Source organism: Ranitomeya variabilis, chromosome 1 (genome assembly GCF_051348905.1).
Source record: "Ranitomeya variabilis isolate aRanVar5 chromosome 1, aRanVar5.hap1, whole genome shotgun sequence".
Classification (NCBI taxonomy): Eukaryota; Metazoa; Chordata; class Amphibia; order Anura; family Dendrobatidae; genus Ranitomeya; species Ranitomeya variabilis.
Genome location: NC_135232.1, coordinates 266,537,324 through 266,564,533, shown reverse-complemented (window position 1 = coordinate 266,564,533; position 27,210 = coordinate 266,537,324). Strand labels below are relative to the sequence as shown.

At 43.7% G+C, this 27,210-nt stretch overlaps 1 protein-coding gene and 1 gene segment (V, D, J or C); both read left to right on the top strand.

Annotated features, from left to right (window-relative positions):
- Positions 1 to 27,210, top strand: part of LOC143814408 (immunoglobulin lambda-1 light chain-like) — a 944,139-nt gene that overhangs the window by 415,579 nt on the left and 501,350 nt on the right. The window lies entirely within an intron of this gene.
- On the top strand, positions 5,251 to 26,227 carry LOC143814451 (immunoglobulin lambda variable 7-43-like). The segment is given in 5 exon segments: positions 5,251 to 5,322; positions 5,404 to 5,712; positions 6,086 to 6,319; positions 12,519 to 12,652; positions 24,865 to 26,227. Coding segments are annotated over 3 exon segments (429 nt in total).

The window sequence follows — 27,210 nt, the reverse complement described above, 5'->3', positions numbered from 1 at the left end:
GAAAATCGCGCAATTTTATTTTATTTTTTCAGCAAATTTTGGAATTTTTTTTCACCACTTAGATAAAAAATAACCTAGACATGTTAGGTGTCTATGAACTCGTAATGACCTGGAGAATCATAATGGCAGGTTAGTTTTAGCATTTGGTGAACCTAGCAAAAAAGCCAAACAAAAAACAAGTGTGAGATTGCACTTTTTTTGCAATTTCATCACACTTGGAATTTTTTTTCCTGTTTTCTGTTACACGGCATGGTAAAACCAATGGTATCGTTCAAAAGTACATCTCGTCCTGCAAAAAAATAAGCCCTCACATGGCCATATTGATGGAAAAATAAAAAAGTTATGGCTCTGGGAAGGAGGGGAGCGAAAAACGAAAACGAAAAAACGGAAAAAGCTCCGGGGGTGAAGGGGTTAAACTTTTATTTATTTTTTATTTTTTTCATATTTTTTTTTTAAAAAAAACATTTTTTTAACTTTTGCCATGCTTCAATAGCCTCCATGGGAGGCTAGAAGCTGGCCACAACTGGATCGGCTCTGATACATAGCAGCGATCATCAGATCGCTGCTATGTAGCTGAATTGCAGGCTTGCTATGAGCGCCGACCACAGGGTGGCGCTCACAGCAAAGCGGTATCAGTAACCATAGAGGTCTCAGGGACCTCTATGGTTACTATCCTGATGTATCGCTGACCCCTGATCATGTGACCGGGGTCGGCGATGCGAGCGTTTCCGGGCACACGGCCGGAAGCGCCAGTTAAATGCCGCTGTCAGCATTTGACAGTGGCATTTAACTGGTTAATAGCGGCGGGTGAATCGCGATTTCACCCGCCGCTATTGCGCACACATGGCAGCTGTACAAAACCTGCTGGGATACAAGGAAAAAAAAAGGTACTGGAGTGATCTGAGTGGGGTAAGTACAGATTGGTAATGGGAAGGTAAGAGGTAGAGGTATACTGACCATACGGCTCACTGCCAAGGGGCTCAATTGAAATTCCCCATTGTGTGGTGTGAGGACATTGGTGGCAATGGTGTATAAATATGGACTGAAATCGCCACTTCCGGTATCACAAAAGTGGAAGTGACGCGCCAGTAAAACCCAAACCGAGGCTTGGATGCGGTGGAAGGCAGTTCCAGTGTAGCAATGCTGGATGTGACATCTGGCTGTGGTAGACCTTGAGTGAGGCTTGGTTGTTTATGATGAATGTACTGTGTACAAGTTCCCGGAATTGCTGCATTAGTGTGGCTGGGGCTGCGGGGAGGAGACATATATGATGTAGAGGGAGAGCCACTGTATTAGAATTAGAGGTTAGGGCTATGGGATGGTGAGTGGAATAAAATGGGGAAATACCTAGGATGCGTGAAAAAATGAATAAAATGAACAAAAAGGGGAATGATAAAAAAAATATGAATTATATATATACAATGAAAATAAAAAAATACAAAGGAAAAATAGAAAATATGCAAATGAATTAAGAAATAAGCAAAATATATAAAGCACTGAACAAATGGGAATGGGGGGAAATGGGAGAGATTTTGAAAACTATAATTAAATATAAATGTTGTAATGAGGAAAAAACTAAAACAATGAGGGAAAAAAAGGGGGAGCTAGCAATGGTTTAGATTAAAATGAAATAATGTTTTCAGCAGCCAGTGATAATGCTGAGATCAGAGTAACACTTAAAATACAAATGATTATGTAACATGGAAAAATAGGTAATTAAAAAATAAAATATATATATATTTAGTGATAATCTTTTAAATGAATACAGTCAAACAAAAAAGAAATAGATGGTGAGCAGAGAAGGAAATGATATTTAAAATAAAATAAAAAAGGGGAGAGAAAAAATGGGAATAAATAAAAACTAAAAATTATGGAAAAATGGGGAAAAGAATGCAAAAATAAGGAAATAAAAAATGAATGTTATAGTTGTATTCTTACTAGTGATGAGCGAATATACTCGTTACTCGAGATTTCCCGAGCACGCTTGGGTGTCCTCCGAGTATTTAGAGATTTAGTTTTCATCGCCTCAGCAAAATAATTTACAGCTATTAGCCAGGCTAAGTACATGTGGGGGTTGCCTGGTTGCTAGGGAATCCCCACATGTAATCAAGCAGGCTAGTAGCTGTAAATCATCCAGCTGCGGCGAAGAAAACGAAATCTCCGAGCACTAAAAAATACTTGGAGGACACCCGAGCGTGCTCGGGAGATCTCGAGTAATGAGTATATTAGCTCATCACTAATTCTTACCTATACTTACCCCATAAGATGTATAAAGGTCAATGGGACTCTAAGAAGGGAGGGGGAAGAGAAAAAATACTGTAATTAGACAAGGTGCACATAGTATATAACATACAACAAGCTGCACTACAAGGAGAAGAAAATTATCAATGGGTTAAAGGTCTGTAATGTGTGAATCCAATAAGATTCTTTCTGTTTTATTAATCTGACATGGTTGCCTCCACGTTTGGGTCTCGGAACCTGTTCTAGTATCTGAAACCTAAGTTGTGCTAATGTGTGTTTTGCTGCTATAAAGTGATGAGGTAGAGGGAGCCAGGTCTTTCTGCATCTGATGGTAGACTTGTGACTGGCGATCCTGTCTCTGACATGTTGTGTAGTCTCACCGATGTATAAAAGCCCGCAGGGGCATTTAATGACATAGATGGCAAAGTTGGTGTCACAGGTGAAGAAACCTTGAATAGGGTATTTTTTACCCGAGTGAGGATGAGCGACTTCGCTGGATTTAATGACATTGGAACAGCTTAAACATGGGAATGTACCCATTCTTTTAGATCCCAAAAATGTTTGTGTTGGCTCCCTTAAAAAAACTCAGCTTTTATGACGTGATCTCTAATATTCCGGGGTCTTCTAGTACACCTCAATGCCGGATTTCTGAAGGCGTCAACCTGTCTATGCCTTTGTTAGAAGCTGCCAATGTCTTCTAATGCAGTTGTAAATCTTGGGCTTAATGGGGTGATGTGTGTGCACAAACGAGGTGAGTTGTTTTTGGGGGGTCGGTGAGGAATTTACCTGTTTATTGAGAATTCTCTGTTTCTCCTGTTTGAGGATTTGAAGTGGGTAGTTTCTTTCTATTAATTTTTGTGTAATTTCATCTATTCATGTGGGTAATATGCTTTTATCTGACACAATCCTAGAAACCCGTTGGAATTGGGAACGGGGTAAACTATTTTTTGTGCTTTTTGGGTGACAATTGAAGAGTGGAGAAGGTTATTGCAATCTGTTGGTTTTGTGTAGATATCTGTGGTGAGGGAGCCTTCAATATTCTTGTACACCAGTGTGTCTAGCAAAGAGACTCGAGTAGTGTTAGAGTGTAGGGTAAATTTGAATTCGGGATGGATGGAATTTAGGTCATTGAAAAAAGTGTGTAAAGTTTCAGGTATCCCATCCTAGATACAGAACATGTCGACTATATATCTTAACAACATTTGGAATGTTTTTGGAACAATGGATTCGTATAGACAAATTCTCTTTCAGAGGCATCCATATAACAATTGGCATAAGCCGGTGCCACGTTAGATCCCATAGCAGTCTTGTGAATTTGCATAAAAAATTGATCACCGAACATGTAATAGTTTTCTTGTAGGACCAGTGTCAGAAGTTCCATGCAGAGTTCTTTTGAGTTATGGGAGAGGTCATAGGTAGTCAGCATGTCCCCAACTGCCGCAAAGCCCAGATTTTGTTCAATGGATGTATATAAACTATTAACATCCAGTGTGACAAGTAAAGTGTCAGTAGGAACCTTGGGTATTTGTTTAATGAGTTAAGAAAATGGCTAGCATCTAGAATGAAGGAAACGGAGGTCTTTACTAATAGAGTAAGGATTTTCTCAAAAAATATTGTCAGAGGGGATAAGCTGGAGTCTGTTGAGGCACCAATGGCACGATTTAGAGGATTGGTGAGGGATTTGTGGTTCTTGGGTAAAATATAGAAAACTGGGGTTACTAGGATCAGATTATTAAAGAATGATGCAGTTTTATTGTCAATTGTATTCAGTGATAGGTGTTTAGTAGTGATAATTTAAATTTTATTTCTAATGGTAAATGATGGATCATTATTGATAGGTTTATAAGTTGAGCTGTCTGAGAGTTGGCGTGAAATCTCATTACGGTAGTAGGTACGATCCATAACTACGACATTCGTCATAAACAACCAAGCCTCACTCAGGGCCTCCCGCAGACGTCACTTCCGGCATCGCTAAACCGGAACTGCCTTCCACCACATCCAAGCCTCAGTTTGGGTTTTACTGACGCGTCACTTCCGGTTTTGTGATACCAGAAGTGGCGCTCTCAGCACATATTTATACACCTTTGCCACCAATGTCCTCACATCATACTACGGGGAATTTCAACTGAGCCCCTTGGCAATGAGCCGCATGGTCAGTATATCTCTTACCTATCTGTACTTACCCCACCCAGATCACTCCAGTACCTTATTTTTTCCTTGTACCCCAACAAGTCTATATACCCCCTGAAAGATATTCCCCAAACTTGCACCTTAGGTTGTCTACCACATAGGTTGGTATTACCCTAAATACTATTACTAACCTTTAACCCTTCTCCTTTCTTCTCCTTCATTTTTCAATCTTCTATACACCCCGTCATATGTAGTTATGACACTATACCTTATCTAAATCACTTATGTGACATTTATTTTAGCATCCTACCATGCAAATCTGCCAAAACACTACAAAATTCTGAAATAACTACACTATTTCACACAGCAGTGGATTTTTATATGCACCGTTGCCTCATTTAGCATAGGCTGTACTCGCCTTATAGTCCTCTAGCCAAAAGAGCTGTAGTATGTACACATTTCTGTATGTTTTGTTTGTATATTTTGTTTTGTTTATATAACATACCGTACTAATGATTGTGTACCTTTCTTGTAGCAATGCTTGAAAAAGACTCAGGATTGGGTCAAAACGTTGCATTCTGCTATTTTCTGAATAATCAACTATTGTTATATTTCTTAGTGTGGTGATGATTGTAAATAAACCTTCTACTATTAACATTGAGCCATGAGTGCGGCTGTTTTTCCTATTGTAACCTTAGATTAGTCCTGTTCAGCACCAACCCACCCTGCTGAGTGTGCACCTTCTCTATTCTCTGTTTTTCCCAGTCACAGTAAAAATTACTTTGATGGGAGGACATATGACACCGACCAATGAAAGTTACTCTGATTTGCATTCTGTGCATATTTATGATGGATGACCTGAGACTGTTCAATCATTTTCTCTAAGTTTCCCACTATTCAGCTTTATCATGCACTGGGCTGTTCTCTTCCTTCTTACAGTTTATCTAACATGTAAGTTAGCAGAAATATTCTACATTTAATATTTGTATTTTCCTGTAAACTGCCTCATTTCTTTGTCTTTCTTTATTGCAGATTCCTCAGCACAGTTTACTGTGATTCAGGATGGTCCAATATCTGTGTCTCCAGGTGGGAGCATCCGTCTTACTTGTAGCCTGAGTACTGGCAATGTAGGCGGAGGGAACTATCCTAATTGGATATATCAGATCCTCGGCAGTGTCCCCAAACTGGTGATTGGCAGTAGCGGTACTAGTAATCAGAATTATAGACCTTCATGGACATCAGATCGATTTACTGGATCCATAACAGGAGGATCAGCTGTTCTCTCCATCTCCAAAGTGGAAATCGGCGACACTGGGGATTATTACTGTATTGTCTGGTCAGGTACTCAATGCACAGTGGTGCAGAAAATACAGAACACAGACACTTACCGGTATACTTCCTCTTTGCTTTAAATCCTAAAGACATACTGTAACTGCTTACATTCTGTGTTATCTTTCCATATCTATTTTCATGATACTTCCTGAGATGTTTGCTTGTTGAGCACATTTATGAATGAATTTCTTTTACTAGAATTCTGCTTGTAGTTTCCAGAAGTATTGGGAGCTTTTTCTAAAAGTGTGATATGATGCTTTCACATGGAATTAACATCATATATGCTGCTGTTGGGAATTACTAATCTACGTCCAACATTTATTATGAAAAAATGAAAATGAAAAATAAAATTGTATATAAATAATAGTTTTATATTTTTTAGAAAATCAAGAAGAAAACATTGTAAGATTACATTGGAATCTTGATGTGTTACTGGACCCTGCATCAGCCCAGCATTAAGCATTATATAAGGAACACATCTTTCATATATTCATCAACTGCTCCAGCCCTTTAATAATAAAGTCTTGGCTAAGCCGGGCTTGAAAAACAATGATTGGATTGAAGCCTGTAATAATCTAGATGCTAGCGTAGTCAAGGCATCTAAACACTCTACAAGGTAAGTAATTGTGCAACCTGAATGTTTTCCCCTCCTAAATAGAGATGAGCAAACCTTTTAAGGTTGGGTTCTCCGAATTTTAGACGTTCGCCGAACGGATCGATGAACATACCGGAACACCATTAGATTCAATGGGAGGCCAAACTAAACGTATACACAAGCAGGTAAAATTAAGGGCGGACACCATGAAAAGTGGCATCAATTGACCCACAGTAGAAATTTACAAAAGGCACAGCAGCAGGCAGCCATGGGCCATGCATGAGGTATCAAGGTCTGTCCCAGAATTTAAGGCTTGGAATTGAAGTTCCAATGAGGACCAGGAGGTTAAGGGAGCAGTGTAAGCCTTCTTAGCTGGGAGCCCTGATTAGAGATAAGTGAACCTTTCAAGGTTCGGTTCAGTTTCATTCACCAAACTTTTAGACGTTCGCCGAAAATACCCTAACACCATTAGATTCAATGGGAGGCCAAGCATTTGCAGCTTGGAATTGAAGTTTCAATGAGGAACTGGTGGTTAAGGGAGTGTTGTAAGCCTTTTTAGCTGGAAGCCTTAACATCCCATGCAACACCTCCAATTTTTTTTTTCCAGGAACACTCAAATGGCACAAACATCAGTTTCATACAGTACTATTGGTAGAAAAATGTAAAGAAAGAAACACAGGAAGTTGAGTGAAAGTAAGTGCATGCCTGTCTAGGAGCCCTACTTACACAGGCAACCCACCAGATGGAGACCCAACTTGGAGTCTCCACATTTAAAAAAAAAATAATAATTGTCACACACCGGTAAAGTGGCATCAATTGCCACAGAGTAAAAACAATATAACACTCATCTGAAACACCTCACACTACAGACAACCCACCAGATGGAGACCAAACTTGGAGTCTCCACATTTAAAAAAATTATTTGTAACATCATCAGCCGTAGCAACAGCTGACACAGAAGACACCACAAAGGTGGCACAGACTGCAATAATGCAAGATCAATGCATGACACTAAAGATTACACCATCGCCTAGTCTGCCAAGTCTGTGACTGGGGTGCAAAAATTATTGGAGATCCAAGACTTGTTCATTTTGATGAATGGCAGTCTACATTTTCAGGGGACAACCAGAAGTGCTATCTGTCAGGACACCACCAGCAGTGCTGAAGACACGTTCTGAGAGAATGCTTGCTGCCAGGCATGACACAATGTCCAAGGTGTGACACGCAAGCTCAAGTCACTCTTCCTTTTTTGAAGACCAAAATGCAAAAGGGTCCAAACCCTCCCTGATGGCATTGATATTGAGCTCCAGATACTCCGGCACCATCCTTTCCAGTCGTTCACAACGTGTCAGACTTGAACTCTATTGGTGCACGGGCAGGTATAAAAATTGCAATATATGCAGAGTGGAATTCCAGTGTGTTGGATCATCGCAAATCAAATGGTTAACTGGTAGGCTGAAAGACCTCTGTAGTGATGCAAGTCGATGACCTGCGGGGTGCGATTGGTTGAAGTGAGCACACAGCGACCGTGCTTTCTGCAGTGCTGCATCCAAGCAAGAAAAGTGGCAGAGAATTTGCTGTACCATCAGCTTGAGGATGTGAGCCATGCAAAGCACGTGTGTAAGGGCCGCCACCAGGTTTGCACCATTATTGCACACGGCCTTCCGTGGCTGCATGTTCAGTGGAGACAGCCTTTGCTCTAACTCAGCCTGGATAGCTGTCTACAACTCTTGAGCTGTATGACTGCAATCTTCAAGGCATATTAATTTGAACATTGCCTGATTGCGGTGAGCGGTTGAGGGCACAAGAGGAGGCCCTAGAGGAGATGGAGGCACCAGAAGCAGTGGAGGACCTGTTAGATAGAGGTTTTTCCCACAAGCCTTGGGGATTCCAAGACTTGTGGGGCAGCCCCTTGACTGCCTGCCCCCATAGTCACCAGAGTCACCCAGTGTCCAGTCAGTGAGATGTAACGCCCCTGCCAATGTTTGCTCTTCCAGGTGTCAGTGGTGAAATGCACACTGGTGACTGGGCAACTGGTACTGGAGGACTGCGATGGCCATCAACTTTCAGAAACTGTCTGTATACACCAGACGGAAAGGCAGCATTGCCATGGCCAACAGATTGGAGATGGTGGAGTTTAAGCTCCTAGCTTTTGCATGTGTAGAAGGAAACAGTCTTTTATGTGACCACAACATCGGGACCGAGGGCTGGCTGCTGTACTGATAGAGGGTGGAGTACTGAGAACAGGACAAATTGCTGGACTGTAAGTGAGGTGCAGGCGGAGATGTTATAGTGGATTGAGAATATGGGGTAAACAAGTGGAGATTCTGTGGCTGGAGGCCTGTGTGAGAAGACTTATTACGGTGATGCAGGAGGAAGAAGCAGCAGATGTGGTTGATGGGACAGCTGATGGTTGCCGAGGCCCGCTAGTCCGCATTTTATTGCAGTGAGATTCCCACACTAAGGCACGTTGATCGCTCATTTCCCAATTCATTCATGTAGTAGTCAAATTATTGCAAATTTGACAGATAAAATGAGTTGGATCATCCTTTGTGATTTCAAAAAGGCCCAAGCTAGGCAACCCTTGCCGCCCCTGCAAACTGCACACTCGCGATCTGTGATGTCCATAGCCAGAGTTGGGAATGAGGATGCAGTGCTTGTCATGGTTGCATCACTTTGTGTCTGATTTGGAAGCCACAACGTAACTTCCTCATCTTCCTCCTCCTCCAGTTAATCTGCTAAGCTACTCAGCTGCGTACCTCTGAGTTCACACCAATTGGATCTACAACCTCATCATCATCCTCTCTGTTCTCACACTCCTCAACCAGAGAGTAACCCTCCTCCTCTTCATGCCCTGACACCACAGTACAGTCCACGTTTGCCTCTGGTGTCTGAATCTCATCAGGATCACCTCCACCCCCATTGGTTAACTTGGGGTGATGAGGGTGTTTGTTCAGTTGTTGTATTCCACGTACACTTCGAAAACCAAGCCTATTCCCGCTTTCACCACAACCTTGCTTTTTCCCACTCATGTTGTAAGTAGCGTTCCCCTCTTATACCCTACTGTTTCACAACCTTAGGCCCACAGCTGTCAATCACCTGTTTTACAGTTTTATAAAAAAACGATTTGGATTAGCTAATTGGCCCTCCTGGCTGCACCAAAACATTAGGTCGAACAATTTAAGTGGAAATATGGCCTTCTGATTTGTCACTGAAACTCACTTTCATCACAAACTATTTGGATTAGCAAATGGTGTCTCCGGAGATTACCACACAGTTTTTGCATAATCTACACTGCTCCAAAAAATAAAGGGAACACTAAAATAACCCATTCTAGATATCTCTGAATGAAATATTCCTGTTGCAAATTTTTATTCATTGCATAGTGGAATGTGTTCAGAACAATAAAACATAACTATCAATGTAAATCAAAATGAATATGTGGCACCCCAGGGGTTCGGGTACCACAGTAGTGCTGCCTTCCTCCCGGGGAGGGTAGTGCTATGCCTGGAGACAAGAGGGATCCCTTTGGCAAGTTATCCTACACACAACACATTCTAACTCCAAGCTAGATGGGGGAGCTCAAAACCCTGTTTTAGGGGAGCTTCCCTGATATATATATATAGATCCTGGTATGGAGGAGGAGGAGTCAGTCAGTCTGAGAGTGAACAGAGAGAGGAAAGGAGCAGAGGAGAGATTAAGGGCTCAAGAAGGCTGTGATTGGGCCTCCTAGGAGCCAGAGCGCAGTAACCAGGCACCGGGAGCCCGAGGTTGTGGACAACTGCAAGGTCCACAGCAGAACTGGAGGGCATAGGACTATATGTAAACTGCCCATACCAAACCTGAGGTACAGCAGCAGTTAGAGCCTGGAGTCACTGTTTCTGAGACCCCAAGAGAATGGCTCAAGCTGCCTACCGTGCAGGTACTGTCTCATGACAGGAGAGAAAGGAGTACCTTGCCAGCAAACTACAGGGAGCAAGGGACCAGAAAAGCAGCGCATAGTGGAAGTCTCCCAACCTGACCTACCTACGGGATTTACACTTGTCTCCGGGCTGCCAGGACTCCTTCTGTACCTGTTGCCGGTACCCTGGTCTGTGGCCTGCTACCATCAGTAAACCAGGTAAAGACTGCAACCCTGTGTCTTCTGTTATTTATCGGCAACACATCATCCATTCCATACACCTTGGGAGCCCTGGGGACCCCGGTTCACTGGTGGGAAGCATCACCATCCAGCCACCATACTATACCATCACCCCAGAGGACCCCTTTGAGCGGCGTCGGTCCCTACTGATTGAGAACCACAGGTGGCGTCACGAAAATAGACTTTAAACCCTTAAAAGACAATCCTCTTTACTTTGAGTGCCCAGGGCACAGACCTGGCCATTGCCACCGTGACCACCCCTTTAACTGCGGTGCCAAGGACCCCAGGCCCTGGCCAGCGACTTAAAACTTGGTGTCACAAACAGGATTTCGTGCCCTGGCATCACCAGGTACTGTGTGCCAGAGACTGTGTTAGTTTGCTTGCAAACCACCATTGCCTTACCGCGTAGAGCTCGAGGGGAAGAAGGAGGCGTACCTTCATGGATGGTGCCAGCCAAAAAGAGCGCGAAGAAGAAAACGGGTGCCGCGCTGCCAAAGGAACGCCGCAAGTGAGGACACTGTACAACAGAGCCAGAAGTGAAGACGCCGTGCAGAGGCCCTGGACGGAGGACCAGGAGAAGTGCCCGACTGCACACAGAGGAATCGCTACAGACTCTGGAGGAGAGGTGCTGGCCCCTAAAGGTTAGCATGGGGGAGAAGACATGTCTGCCCCGGGAGGTGACTTGACAGCGGTCGTAGCCGCAGGCCCCATGGTACCCCCAGGCCCCGCAGCGGATACAGCCTCAGGCCCCAAAGGAGCCCTCAGCTCCTACAAGCTGGCTGGACCCTGCTGCAGCTACCGCACCCATAATGCCCTGTCCATGCGGCCTGGCTTCCACAATATTCCAGGGAGTCCCATACCCTCAGTGACTTTAGGGAAAGGCTCTGCAGCCTATTTGAAGTATATCCCCTGACAGAGCACCAAAAAGTCAGAATTCTAACTGGCCAACTAATTGGCGCGGCCCTAAGAGAAGTAAAATCCTGGCCAGATATGGAAAAAGGAACTGTGCAGCAGATATTAGCCACACTTAAAACCAGCTTTGACACCTGCACCGCTGCAGAAATCAAAATGACATTTGTCAGGTGCAAGCCCAGGATAGCATGTGCCCTTAATCTGCAGGAGGCACTACGAGCCATCAAACAGGTTGACCCTAACAGCGTACAAGATGGAGATAAGCTCTTCAAGGAACAGTTCATTGAGAGACTCCTGTCCAGCACCCACAGGACACAGCTGCGCATTCTGGCCTTGCAAAACCCTGACCTGGACTTTGTACAATTTAAGGACAGGGCCATCCGGGTGCTGCATGAACCTCAGCCCAGCCGTACAGTGCCCCCTAGGCGTCCAGCTCTCATGTACCACCAGGAGGTGGCATCATATCCTCAGGTCCCCATTGAGGCCGACGCACAGGTCCTGGATGATGATCCTTCCACAGGACTGCCCCTGCAGGTCCAGTAACTGACTAAAAGCATAGCTGCACTAGCTAAAACCGTGCAGTCCCTGCAGGAATCCCCAAAGGAGAAGATTGAGCTGGCTCCAGACCGGAGGACGTCCCCTGGTGACGACAGAAGAGGATCCCGCCGACCAGAGGGAGGGACGACGATCGCTGTCATCAGGACGGACGACCCATCTGCCACAGCTGCAACCAGGCAGGACACATCGCAAGGTACTGCCATTTAAACGAGCGACCCCTCAGGCAGGGGGCCAGCCCCCAGAAGTAGGACAACCAGGCCCACAAAATTGGCGAGCCAAGTATGTCGGAGGACGACCGGTCCTCCCTATTGTGATCTACGGCATCCCGATGAACTCTTTTTTGGACACCGGCTCTCAGGTGACAACTATGCCTTACATTCTCTATAAACGGTAATGGGCTGAAAGACATTACCCATGGCCCAGATAGTGATTTGACAATAGTAGCCAGTATTGGTCAGCCTTTGCCACAGGTAGGGTACAAGGAGGTCACCATTAAAGTGGGGCGGGTAGAATTGAAGGCCCAAGGACTAGTAATTGTTGATATTGACCGACGTGAATGTAACCCCATGATGACCATAGGTACTAATGTCATAGAAAATTGTCTTGCAGAGGTTATTGTCTTGTTACAACAAGTGGTCGAAACTGCTGGTTCCAGTGAGCAACGAGTCCTGCAAAAAGAAATCAGAGCCCTGATGCAGAGGCAACATGTAGAATCGTCTGGTGGAGAAATTGGACGTGTCACAGTGAGTGATCCGATCCCCATTGCAATATCCCCAGGAGTGAAATGTTGATATGGTATCGGGCAGCAATAGGCCTCAGAGGCAAAGACTGCCAGGCCCTGGTAGAATCTGTATATTCAGATAGTAGGCCCACAATCCTGACAGCCAGAGGGGTGGTTGATGTCCGCAAGGGGAGGGTACCAGTAAATGTCCTTAACTGTGGAGAGAAAGAGGTCCACCTAACCAGATATGCCACACTTGCCAAACTGTTTACTGTTGATAATAATGTAACACAGGCGACAGAACCCTTGGTCCCGTCAGACCAGGCGGAGGACAATGGCTCTGCAGGACAGTTGGAGGATTGTTGCCAGAAGTTACACATAGGCACAGATTCTACCCCATCACACCAAAAACAAGGGACTTACCGGGTGGTCCCTGAGTATGAGCGGGTATTCAGCAAACACCCACTAGATTTTGGGTAGGTAAAAGGGGTTCAACATCATATCCCCCCGGAGATCATCCGCCCATTAAGGAGAGGTCCTGGCAGGGCCGGACTGGGACTAAAATTCAGCCCTGGCATTTGAAGTTACACAGGCCCACTTGTCTCATGGTGACTGTATAATATCTTTGTACACTTGTAGGTTACAAGAAGTGATGGGAGTGTATATAACTATATAACATATAATCACAGCTGTATCCAGCATTACAGCTCGGCCCCCATAGAATGTAATACAGCACAGACCCCATTGAATGCAATGCAGCACAGCCCCCATAGAATGTAATGTTAGTGGATGGAGCGAGACATGATGTCCCAGATGTGCTCAATTGGATTCAAGTCTGGGGAATGGGCGGACCAGTCTATAGCTTCAAGGCCTTCATCTTGCAGGAGCTGCTGACACGCTCCAGCCGCATGAGGTCTGGCATTGACCTGCAATAGGAGGAACCCAGGGCCAACTGCACCAGCATATGGTCTCACAAGGGGTCTGAGGATCTCATCTCGGTACCTAATGGCTGTCAGGCTACCTCTGGCGAGCACCTGGAGGGCTGTGCGGCCCTCCAAAGAAATGCCACCCCACACCATTACTGACCCAATGCCAAACCGGTCATGCTGAAGGATGTTGCAGGCAGCACATCACTCTCCATGGCATCTCCAGACTTTGTCACGTCTGCCACATTTGCTCAGTGTCAACCTGCTGTCAACTGTGAAGAGCACAGGGCACCTGTGGTGAATTTGCCAATCCTGGTGTTCTGTGGCAAATGCCAAGTGTCCTGCACGGTGTTGGGCTGTGAGCACAACCCCCATCTATGGGCATCGGGCCCTCAGACCACCCTCATGGAGTCGGTTTCTAACTTTTTGTGCAGACACATGCTCATTTGTGGCCTGCTGGTGGTTATTTTGCAGGGCTCTGGCAGTGTTCCTCCTGTTCCTCCACAAAGGCGGAGGTAGCAGTCCTGCTGCTGGGTTGTTGCCCTCCTACGGCCCCATCCACATCTCCTGGTTTACTGGCCTGTCTCCTGGTAGCGCCTCCAGCCTCTGGACACTACGCTGACAGACACAGCAAACCTTCTTGCTACAGCTCGCATTGATATGCCATCCTGGATGAGCTGCACTACCTGAGCCACTTGTGTGGGTTGTAGAGTCTGTCTCATGCTACCACAAGTGTTAAAGCACAAGTAACATTCAAATTCAGCCAGAAAGCTTTGGTGCTGAGATGTGGTCTGTGTTCCCCACTTGCAGAACCACTCCTTTATTGAGGGTGTCTTGATAATTGCCAATAATTTCCATCTGTTGTCTATTCCATTTGCACAACAGCATGTGCAATTGATTGTCAAACAGTATTGATTCCTAAGTGGACAATTTGATTTCACAGAAGTTTGATTTACTTAGAGTTAGATTCTGTTGTTTAAGTGTTCCCTTTATTTTTTTGAGCAGTGTAGTTAGGTGCTGGAAGATCTCTTTCACACAGGATAGGATCCTATCTAGCTAACTGACAAGTTCACTTGCAGCACTATCAAGAGCGGCTTCTTTGCACTGTGACACTGAGAAAATGGCACCAGCAAAACAAAATGTCTTCTTTTTATATGGTCAGGGACATGCGACTTCGGCAGACAATCACAGAAGACTTTGTGTCATAACATTGTGGATGGTTTCTGCACCCTGATTGGCTTCCAGAATCAGCACACATAAAGTTAAGGGAAAAAAAAAGAAAGTGCCACTCCTCTAACATCTCCACACCCCCTCCCCTCATCAAACATGTCCTGCTCATCATAGAGCAACACTATCCTAACCAAAGTAAAAACAAAAGCATTAGTGGAAATGTGATTATTTACCAAACTGTGACCGAATTTTACAGAATTTGAGTAAAAATGCTTGCGAAACCGAACACGAATCTGAATGTGCTACCTTCATGCCAAATTTGAAATTGGACAATGTTTTCCAAACAAGTTTGCCAATCTCTAGTCACAGCTCCTTCGACAACCAAAGAGTAGAGACGAGGGACACACACACCAGATGCAGCAGAAGCAGGGGAAACTATCAAACGTCTGGGATAGTTTTCTCAAGACCCTCCCATCGGCCAGGCCCTGATGCATGGGTTACTTTGACAAGGAGGGAAAAGTTTTGGAAGATGCTGAAGGAGTACCTTGCCGACCATACTAGCATCCTCTGTGATTCCTTGGGTATCCAAGCTAGACACATGGCATGAACTGTCTCTCTACGCCTTGGAGGTGCTGGCCTGCCCTGCAGCTATCATTTTGTCAGAGCGAGTTTATAGTGCTGCCGGTGATATTATAACCAATAGGCGCATCCGCCTGTCAACTGAAAATGCTGACATGCTGAGTCTTACAGTAGCGGAACATAAACTCAAATGCAGTGTTTTATTTTTTCTAGTCTATTTTCATACATCACTTCCCACCCAAACATGGGTATACATTTCAGGAATTCATCTTTTTTGTGTCGTACTCCTCCTCCTCCATCACCATATCAACAGGGTGATATTGCTACCCTCCCTACAAATTTTTTTAAGGGTGTTTATGATGCCTGTATTAAGAATTTTGAGAGGTCTTTCGCTAACATTCTTTGATTTATATGCATACCCCTAGAGGTAAATGTTTTTCAGCCCATTAGTGCATGCTCTTTACCAGTCTAGGATACCCACTCATTAATAATGGGAAAAAATAATTTATGAGGCCCTCCACTACATCTCTTTAAAGGGTTATTGTAGTGCCTCCTTCTAATTTTTGGCATCCTTTTCACTTAGTACCTGTCTGGGAAACCCACTACTTAGTAGTGGGAAAAAATGCTTTTCCGGAGATCCGCTTTCTAGGTGAGGGAACATTTTTGGAAACCAAAAGAGCTGGTGGGTTCTATTAGTTTATGATCCAGTGCCTAATTGTGGGCTGTTAGGTGGTCATCACATAGGGAGCTCTCACAGCATACAGGATTTCACAGCTGGGACAGGAGACTTTGTACAGTAAATAGAGAAGATCCTGGTCTCCTCCATATCAGACTGAGTAGATGCGAAATGCTCCACTATATTCTACAGAAGGGTTGATGAAATAACAGTCCTTGATGCTGCTATGTTAAATTAATAGCTTTTTCAGGGCTCATTCAAATAGATTCTGTTCTCTAATAATACTGCTCTTATCTGCAATTCATATAGGGTGAGCTGTCACAGTAAGGATAGTGTATTGCAGGCATCTAGTCAGGAATTTTTGCCCTATAAGCGTTACTGCAGCAAAAAAAAAATATCAAGGTAACATCTATTCTATTCCCTATTAATACCACTGTTAGCTGCATTTAATACAAGGATAGGTGCTAGGTATAATCTCCTGGAAATGAAAGTTCATTCTGGTCACATACATCTCTTCCACATGCCATAACGTGATTGCTTTATTTCATGCACTCATTAACAGATTCATGTTTTTATAGTTATCTGTACTCAAAAATTCATCAAAACTGGCAATGTTGCTGGCATTCCTCTAGAGCTTGTTGCTTCCACATACAAGAAAAAAGTATTTTCAGGGTAGATTCAAATCTCTTCTATATTCTACAATAATACCACTCTTGTCTGCAATTCATCTAGGGTGAGATATGGCAGTAGGGATAGAGTATTACATTCATTTAGTCAGGGATCTGTCATGGTCCAGTCCAGAGTTTATTTTCATTTTTCCTCTTTTTAGACTGGTCATGCGGGGGTTAATCTTATCAGCCTCGTTCTTGAGCTAGCTGGGCTATTTCAGTCCCTCACAGCCTACCTACCACTGTTAGTGATAGTTCATGCTTCCGAGCTTGAGCCCCTGACCTGTATCCTGATCTTGGTGATCCTTGTGCCTCTGTCTGCCCATACCCGTGTATGACTTAATCTGTTCCCTGGACTTCGGCTTTGGTTTTCTGTCTCTGATACCACGTCACCCTCCTGGTTCTGACTTTGCTTGTGTCCCGACTTTCTCTTACGTCTCACGATTTGGTTACCACGATCCCGGTAGGTTCTGACGTCTTGCTTGTCCCCGACTATTCTCTGCTCGCCCCTTCTGTACCACGCTGATATTCTTGTGTATGACTTTAGGCTTGTATGACTTCTCTCATTACCTGTGACACCTGTGCCTGAGCTCTGTGTTACTTCGCTTATGTTTAACCTCTCTTCCCTCACCTGCTCCCCCTGGTGGAGGTTTCATCACAGGATCATTGTCTTATAAATTATAATTCTTGCTGCTGCTTTTTTCCATGTACTCATTGACAGATTCATGTTTTTTATGGTGATCCATACTCAGTGATTCATCAAAGCAGGCAATATTAACTGACTTTATGTGTCCATTTGCAGTTTCTCTGTAGCATCTGTATGTAAGAAGTAGTTTTGGGAGACTTTACGCTACTAGAGATGAAACTACCGCTTCTGAACTCTCTAGTGCTTTGTTTCCATACATTTCTGGGTACCTCTTCAAGTAGGCTTGGGGTCATTGCCCTGCTGGAAGACCCATGACCTAGGATGCAAACCCAGCTTTATGACACTGGACAATACATTGCTACCTAAAACCCTTTTGAGAAGAAAACCCCAAAATATCTTTGAACCTCCACCATATTTGGCTGTAACCACTGTGTTTTATTATTTGTAGGCCTCATTCCATTTACCGTAAATAGTAGAATGATGTGCTTCACCAAAAAGCTCTATCTTGGTCTCATCTGTCAACAAGATGCCTACTTAGTGAGGGCTGGCTGCTGGTCCCCTACAATTAGAAAGAAGCCTGCCTTATGGCCTTTTGACAATAGTGAAGGCCACCTGCTGGCCCTCTAACAGTACTGAGGGTCCACTGTTTTCACCATTGAAAGCAATGCAAATGGGCAAAAATGGAGCAAAACCACTGCATAGCCCAAGGTGTGGAGGAACATTTTTTTTTCTCTTATTTATTTTGCCTTACAAAGAAGTCATTATCCTGGAAAGAATGTTTGTTAACATTTTTTCCAGTAAGATACATTTTATCTCTGGTTTTGTATGTTTTATTGTCAGTATATAAAAGTGGCATAATACTCTGACCACATTTTTCCCAGCAGCGACCTGGGATTCAGAGATGCTTCCAGTGGTCTTCCTCATGCTGTTACCATGCCATTTCAGCACTATTTCCATCGATTTGAGCAATTTTTATTAACCTTCAGATCTCCCGGGGGAGGGTCCGGTGGAAAAATGCTCAAATTTCCCATTAGCTTTCATTATACTTGCTACTAGGGTCAAGTACCCAAGCATTAAGATTTGCTCAACTTAAGCAATGAGCACCCAAGCATTTTAGTGCCCTTTTATCAGCAGTTATAAACTTCTGCAAAGCACCTGGGGGTTCAAGGGGCTCACCATACTTCTAGTTATGTTCCTTGAGGGTATATTTTCCAAAATGAGGTCAATTGTGGAGGTTTCCACTATTTTGGCACATCAGGTGCTCTCCAAATGCAACATAGCGTCCACTCTTGATTTCAGTCATTTTTGTTTTAAAAAGTTAAACAGTGCTGCTTCCCTTCCAAGCCCCGCCGTGCGCCCAAACGGTAGTGTCCCCCCACATCTGGGGTATCGGCATCTCAGGAGAAAATTGCACATCAAATTTTGGGGTCCATTTTTGTGTCTATTTTCTCATTTTACTCTTTTGAAAATAAAAAATATTGGAGGTAAAGTAAAACTTTAATGAAAAAAAAAGTAAAATGTAAATTTTTTCCTTCCACATTGTTTTAGTTTCTGTGAAGCACCTGAAGAGTTAATAAACTTCTTAAATGCCATTTGGAAGACTTTGAGGGGTGAAGTTTTTAGAACGTTGTCACTTTTGGGTATTTTCTTTCTTATTGCCTCCTCAAAGTCACTTCAAATGTAATGTAATGTGGTCCCTTAAAAAATGGTTTTGTAAATTTTGTAATTTACAATTACACAGAGAAATACTTCTGGAACATAGTGCGCCGGTGCATGCGCAGTAATGCTTTTCGGCTTTGCCTGCAGAGCAAGGGCAAAGCATACTGCGCGTGCGCGAGACAAGATTGCATTGCGCACGCGCGAACTATGGAGGACACCTACTCCAATTCTGGAAAATATTGCAGACAACGGGGAAGGATGGGGTGGAGGAAAAAAGAAGAAACACCACCCATCAGACCGAAAACAGGGCATTTACATAGCCTGCCAAATTCAGGTGACAGAGTCCCTTTAAATGGAAAAAGTTTGGGACCACCAGAAGTCTTCCTGGACCTGGCCATCCAGCCAAACTGAACAATCGTGGGAGAAGAGCCTCAATGAGAAAGGTAAAGAACCCCAGGATCGCTGTGGCTGAGCTACAGAGATGCAGTAGGGAGATGGGAGAAAGTTTCACAAAGTCAACTATCACTGCAACCCTCCACCAGTCGGGCCTTTATGGCAGAGTGGCCTGACGGAAGCCTCTCCTCAGTGCAAGACATATGAAAGCCCGCATAGAGTTTGCTACAAACACATGAAGGACTCCCATACTATGAGAAGTAAGATTCTCTGGTCTGATGAGATGAAGATAGACCTTTTTGGTGATAATTCTAAGTGGTGTATGTGGAGAAAACCAGGCACTGCTCATCGCCCGCCGAATACAATCCCAACATTGAAACATGGTGGTGGCAGCATCATGCTATGGGGTGTTTTTCAGCTGCAGGGACAGGACATCTGGTTGCCATTGAAGGGAACATGAATACAGCCAAGTACAGAGATATCCTGGATGAAAACCTCTTCCAGAGTGCTCTGGACCTCAGACTTGGCCGAAGGTTCACCTTCCAACAAGACAATAACCCTAAGCACACAGCTAAAATAACAAAGGAGTGGCTTCAGAACAACTCTGTGACTATTTTTGACTGGCCGAGCCAGAGCCCTGACCTAAACCCAATTGAGCATCTCTGGAGAGACCTGAAAATGGCTGTCCACCAACGTTCACCATCCAACCTGATGGAACAGGAGAGGATCTGCAAAGGAGAATGGCAGAGGATCCCCAAATCCAGGTGTGAAAAACTTGTTGTATCATTCCCAAGAAGATCATGGCTGCACTAGCTCAAAGGGGTGCTTCTACTCAATACTGAGCAAAGGGTCAGAATCAGTGGCGTAACTACAAAGTTATGGGCCCCGGTGCGAACTTCCAAATGGGCCCCCCCCCACCCCGGGTCCCCCTGCCTCAACCCCACCCACCCCCGCCCCCCCCACCTTCCCCTAGATACGCCTTGGACTGTCGCAGGAATCTCCTGCACTGCAACATGGTGTTGGGTGCCAGCACAGCCCGCACAGTGGTATATCCAGCACAGTGGTATATACAGCACAGCCCGCACAGTGGTATATCCAGCACAGCCCGCACAGTGGTATATCCAGCACAGCCCGCACAGTGGTATATCCAGCAGAGCCCGCACAGTGGTATATCAAGCACAGCGGTATATCCAGCACAGCCCGCACAGTGGTATATCCAGCACAGCCAGCACAGTGGTATATCCAGCACAGCCCGCACAGTGGTATATCCAGCACAGCCCGCACAGTGGTATATCCAGCACAGCCCGCACAGTGGTATATCCAGCACAGGGATATATACAGCAGAGCCCGCACAGGGATATATACAGCAGAGCCCGCACAGGGATATATACAGCAGAGCCCGCACAGGGATATATACAGCAGAGCCCGCACAGGGGTATATAGAGCACAGCCCGCACAGGGGTATATAGAGCACAGCCCGCACAGAGATATATACAGCACAGCCCGCACAGGGATATATACAGCAGAGCCCACACAGGGGTATATACAGCACAGCCCGCACAGGGGTATATCCAGCACAGCTGGCACAGGGGTATATACAGCACAGCCCGCACAGGGATATATACAGCAGAGCCCGCACAGGGGTATATAGAGCACAGCCCGCACAGAGATATATACAGCACAGCCCGCACAGGGATATATACAGCAGAGCCCGCACAGGGGTATATACAGCACAAAAAATCCTATATAGAAAAGAAATACCAAACAATTCTCAAAATATAATCTATCCAGTAAATATTGCACAACAAACATGTACCCCAAAAAAATATTTACTGACAACTCAATAATTCATTTTTAATCAAATTAATTTTATTTTTATTAAAAGGACATTACACAACAAATATAATTATTTTATTAAAAAGTTTTTGCTGTAAAAATAACTGAAGATATATAAAAGTATATAAAAAAATATATATGAATATATAGACTGTATGTGGGGGGCTGTGGTACACAGAAATCGACTGGCAAAGTGAGTGACAATAAATCTCATAAAGTGCAAATGCAATCAAATCAAGGCTATACGTACATTAAATATTTAGAACACAGTCATAAGCCGGCCATAATGTGCACATGCAATAAAATATGCAGAAGAATTGGAGACAAAATTTATATATAAATAATACAAATACAAGCACTTAGTTGATATACAATTGGAAGAGTCAAATAAATATATAAATAAATATAAGAGATATAAAATATAAAAACGGATATTATGTAACCCAATAGGTGAAAATTAATAACCCAAGTAAATATTAACAGATATAAAGTGGATGTGTCTATGTAGTGTAGTAAAGTAAATACTGTGCATTAATAATAAATATCTCTATATATCATCATAAATAATTAGTGAAAATTTATAATAAACACAAAATTTATAAAATCATATGTGAGAAGGCTGAAAAAGCAATCACTCTAAAATTTATATAAATATAAACATATCAAGCAAATACTTGTGAATGTGAATCATAAAAAAATATATATGATATATATATATGTGCCGGGATGTGAGCAATTAATATTAATATAATCAATTATATTATAGCCAATTGTATATCTATAATGCTACCATAGTATATTATTAACCCTCCAAATTCTAAAGCTCAATAATCCTAAATGTAATTAGTTAGAACACATTTTACAGATCATGCACATGGTATGCAGAGGCATACACAGATGGAAGCCGGATCTTACCAAACGGACAAGTGCACCGCAGCCCCCGCACACACCACTCCAACGCGCGTTTCGCACCTGCTTCGTCAGGGATACAGTCTATATATTCATATATATTTTTTTATATACTTTTATATATCTTCAGTTATTTTTACAGCAAAAACTTTTTAATAAAATAATGATATTTGTTGTGTAATGTCCTTTTAATAAAAATAAAATGAATTTGATTAAAAATGAATTATTGAGTTGTCAGTAAATATTTTTTTGGGGTACACGTATATACAGCACAGCCCGCACAGGGGTATATACAGCACAGCCCGCACAGGGATATATACAGCACAGCCCGCACAGGGATATATGCAGCACAGCCCGCACAGGGATATATACAGCAGAGCCCGCACAGGGGTATATAGAGCACAGCTCGCACAGGGATATATACAGCAGAGCCCGCACAGGGGTATATAGAGCACAGCCCGCACAGGGGTATATACAGCACAGCCCGCACAGTGGTATATACAGCAGAGCCAGCACAGGGATATATACAGCAGAGCCCGCACAGGGATATATACAGCAGAGCCCGCAGAGGGGTATATAGAGCACAGCCCGCACAGGGATATATACAGCACAGCCCGCACAGGGATATATAGAGCACAGCCCGCACAGGGATATATACAGCAGAGCCCGCACAGGGGTATATAGAGCACAGCCCGCACAGGGATATATACAGCAGAGCCCCCACAGGGATATATACAGCAGAGCCCGCACAGGGATATATACAGCAGAGCCCGCACAGGGGTATATAGAGCACAGCCCGCACAGGGGTATATACAGCAGAGCCCGCACAGGGGTATATAGAGCACAGCCCGCACAGGGGTATATAGAGCACAGCCCGCACAGGGATATATACAGCACAGCCCGCACAGGGGTATATAGAGCACAGCCCGCACAGGGATATATACAGCAGAGCCCGCACAGGGGTATATAGAGCACAGCCCGCACAGGGATATATACAGCAGAGCCCGCACAGGGATATATACAGCAGAGCCCGCACAGGGGTATATAGAGCACAGCCCGCACAGGGATATATACAGCAGAGCCCGCACAGGGGTATATAGAGCACAGCCTGCACAGGGGTATATAGAGCACAGCCCGCACAGGGGTATATACAGCAGAGCCCGCACAGGGATATATACAGCAGAGCCCGCACAGGGGTATATAGAGCACAGCCCGCACAGGGGTATATACAGCACAGCCCGCACAGGGATATATACAGCAGAGCCCGCACATCTCATCTCCCCCCCCCCCCCCCGATAATGGCCCCACAGTCCAGTTAAAAAGAAAAAAAAAAAAAAACTCTCCTCACCTTTCCTTTTGCCCGCGCTGCTCCCGGCGGCTGCAGTCTGCCCAGGACACTGCAGGTGCACGATGATATGACGTCATCGCGCACCCGCAGTGTACTGTCAGAGGCAGAGCGGGGAATGATGGGAGAGGGGGCGTCAGCAGACGCTCTCTCCTCCATCATTGCATTGAACTATACCGGTGTCATAGACGCCGGTATAGTTAAATGCGGCGGCGGCGGCACTGGCGGGGGGCGGGGGTGCCCACTACTGGCACCGGCTCTTCTGGCATTTGCCAGAAGTGCCCGATGACCAGTCCGGCCCTGCACTGACCTGCCAACCCGGGGCCCCTGACCTGCGGGGCCCGGTCGCAATGGCGACCGCTGCGACCGCGGTAGTTACGCCCCTGGTCAGAATACTTATGACCATGTGATATTTCACTTTCTTTTTTAATAAATTTGCAAAAATTTGTACTTTTCAGTTTTTTTTCAGTCAAGAAGGGGTGCAGAGTGTACATTAATAAGAAAAAAAATGAACTTTTTTGAATTTATCAAATGGCTCCAATGAAACAAAGAGTGAAAAATGTAAAGGGGTCTGAATACTTTCCGCACCCACTGTACAATTTTATTCATTAGAGGTTTGTCCTTGAGATTCCTCAATTGCCAGTTGAACTTTCTTCCCCTACCATATTTCTCTATTGGTTTAAACATCCCTGCGGGTGTTCTCATTTGTAATTGGAACCAATGTTGGCCTTTTAAATTCCACCTGTTATCATGTCTTACACATTTGAATTTTTCAGTTGATAAAGATGCCGATACGATATTAAAACGTGATGTTAATAAAAAAATCTTATCATCATTACTGTTGAAGAATAGTTTTACTCTATCAGCACAGTTCATCTAATGTGTTTTATCTAACTGGGTGCAATATTTCCTGGAGGATTTATCCACCAGCCACCGGCAGCAGCAGCTGTTTTTCTTCATGCCTACATAGGACTTGTGCGTGTCACAACTCCACCAGGTGAGCGGTTACCATGCATGCACCCACTCTTCCTTCCTGGAGTATCACCCAACCGTGCACTCTGTTCCCCACATCCAGATTTCTTCATAAAATGTACATAGTCTTAACTACATTATAAACTGTATGCTAGAATTTGGGAGATACAGAATATTCTGTTTTGACATGTATATTTATTCTGTATAGGAGGAGGTATAAAACTGACCAATAGAAGTCACTCTGGTTTGCATACAGCACATATTTATGATAGGCAATTTGGGACCGTTCAATCATATCTGTTGATTTCCTCACAATTCAGCTTTATCATGCACTGGGCTGTTCTCTTCCTTCTTACAGTTTATATTTCATGTAAGTTAGCAGAAATATTGTGTTTATGGCACAGCTTTTGCTTCTACTAAACTGTCTAATTTTTTTCTATCTTTCTTTATTGCAGATTCCTCGGCACAGTTTACTGTGATCCAGGATGGTCCAATATCTGTATCTCCAGGTGGGAGCGTCCGTCTTACTTGTAGCCTGAGTACCGGCAATGTAGGTGGAGGGAATTACCCAGTTTGGATATATCAGATCCTTGGAAGCGTCCCTAAACTGGTGATTGGCAGTAGCGGTACTACTAATCAGAATTATAGACCTTCATGGACATCAGATCGATTTACTGGATCCATAACAGGAGGATCAGCTGTTCTCTCCATCTCCAAAGTGGAAATCGGAGACACTGGGGATTATTACTGTGCTGTCTGGTCAGGTACTCAATGCACAGTGGTGCAGAAAATACAGAACACAGACACTTATACTTCCTTTGTCTTAAAGACATACTGTAGTTGCTCTAGGTCCTTTGCTTTATTAACATATATTATGCTCTCTGAGATGATTGTTGGATAAAGCTCATTCACAAATGAATTGCGTTTTCAGCTGAAATCTGTAGTTTCCAGAAGTTAGTCTTCTGAATTATGTAAATTATATTTGAGAAGGAAACATTTGTTATGCATTTTTTTACTATATTGTGCAAAATACCTCAATTTTCACTAATTGAATAACTTTTTTAAGTGTCCCTAGGAATCTCCTTTGATCTCGGCATACTATACCTTCACATGCAGATGTGCAACAGTTAAAGAATAACCACTCTTTAAATGTGTATTTCATAATTCAATAGTACACATGAAAAAAATAAACTTTATAATATCTGTTATCAGAAAAAAAATTGCTTCTTTTCCCTCCAGGACTTCTCCATTCACAAAGACAGACTTTCCTATTACTGAGATAGGAGATGGCAGTAGCTACTGAGATTACAGTATATGCAGAGGGAAGAGAGGAGGAGGATGAATCTTATAAAAACCAACTGTCATCTTCTATCTCAGTAATGTAATAATCCATCTTCACTGAATACAGATTTTACCCAAGAATAGAGAATTTTGACGAAGTGGTCAGTCCTAGCGGAGAAAGAAGCAGATTTCTCTGATAAGTGACATCCACGCGAAACGCGCATTGGGGTTAGTGACCGCAGTCTTGGCAGGAGTAACTACATAATGGGTAATTAATTAACCTTATAATTGTTATACTACACATGTAAATTTATCGGATACCTTTATGTAATGCATGTCATTAGAATTTTTTGACTGTTCAAACAAGTGGGTATAGACAATTTCCTCTTATCTAAACTTCTTAATTTAAAAATATATATTGAAGAGTATATTTGTCATTCCATCTTGTTGTTTCTTTACAAATAATGCATACAATCGACTTGATTGTTTTCCCCTTTAACATCATAATCCTGACCATAGTCTTCAGCCACCGTTCTCTTTTTGCACCTTGTGGATCATATAAATCATGTACCCATATACACAAAGAAATTTTTAGTAATATAGTGTTTATTGCAAGTACAAAAAGATTTGTTTTCTACGTACAAATAAAACTGCATATTGTTATAACTAATGACTCAGATCCTCCTTTTTCAAATAAGATATATTGCAAAGTTGCAAATTTTCATGTTTACTCTTGATTTATGAAACACAAATTAAAATGACGTCTATTTTTTAAGATAAATCTTGCAATAAGAACTGAAGATTTGTCAATAGCTTGCCTATCATTACATTAAAGCACATCTGTCACCACATTTCACAACAGTAACTGTATATTAAATGACAATTGTGATGCTAGTCACTTCTCACGGCCAAGTCATGAGTTAGTGTGGTCAAGGAGTCCAAAGTCAGAAGCCAGGAGAATACGTCATAAACAGAAGGAAGAGAAAAAAGCGTAGTCAGGTAACGTTCTGAGGTCAGAGTAGCGGGAGGATAGGCTGAAGGGGTTAAACAGGCGGGTAGTCTGAACAAAATCCAAGGTCAGGCAACAGATCAAACATATAGAACTCAAGGCACAGAGAGCACAGCACAAACCTCACAAGATGAATGTACGGTTGGCAGTGTTCTGGAAAACTCAGCTCAGTTAAAGGGAATCTGTCACCTGAATTTGGCGGGCTATGTAAAGGCCCTGTTTTTGGTCCACTGGGCAATGTTTCTTCTTTTTTCCTCCACCCCATCCTTCCCCGCTGTCCGCAATATTTTCCGGAATTGCAGTAGGTGTCCTCCATAGTTCGCGCGTGCGCTATGCAATCTTGTCTCGCGCACGCACAGTATGCTTTGCCCATCTGCGGGCAAAGCCGAAAAGCATTACTGCGCATGCGCCAGCGCACTATGTTCCAGAAGTATTTCTCTGTGTTCTCCTCCCCCGCCGACCCCCTGGGACAATGACGTGCGTATAAGCCGAGAGGGGCACTTTTAGCCAA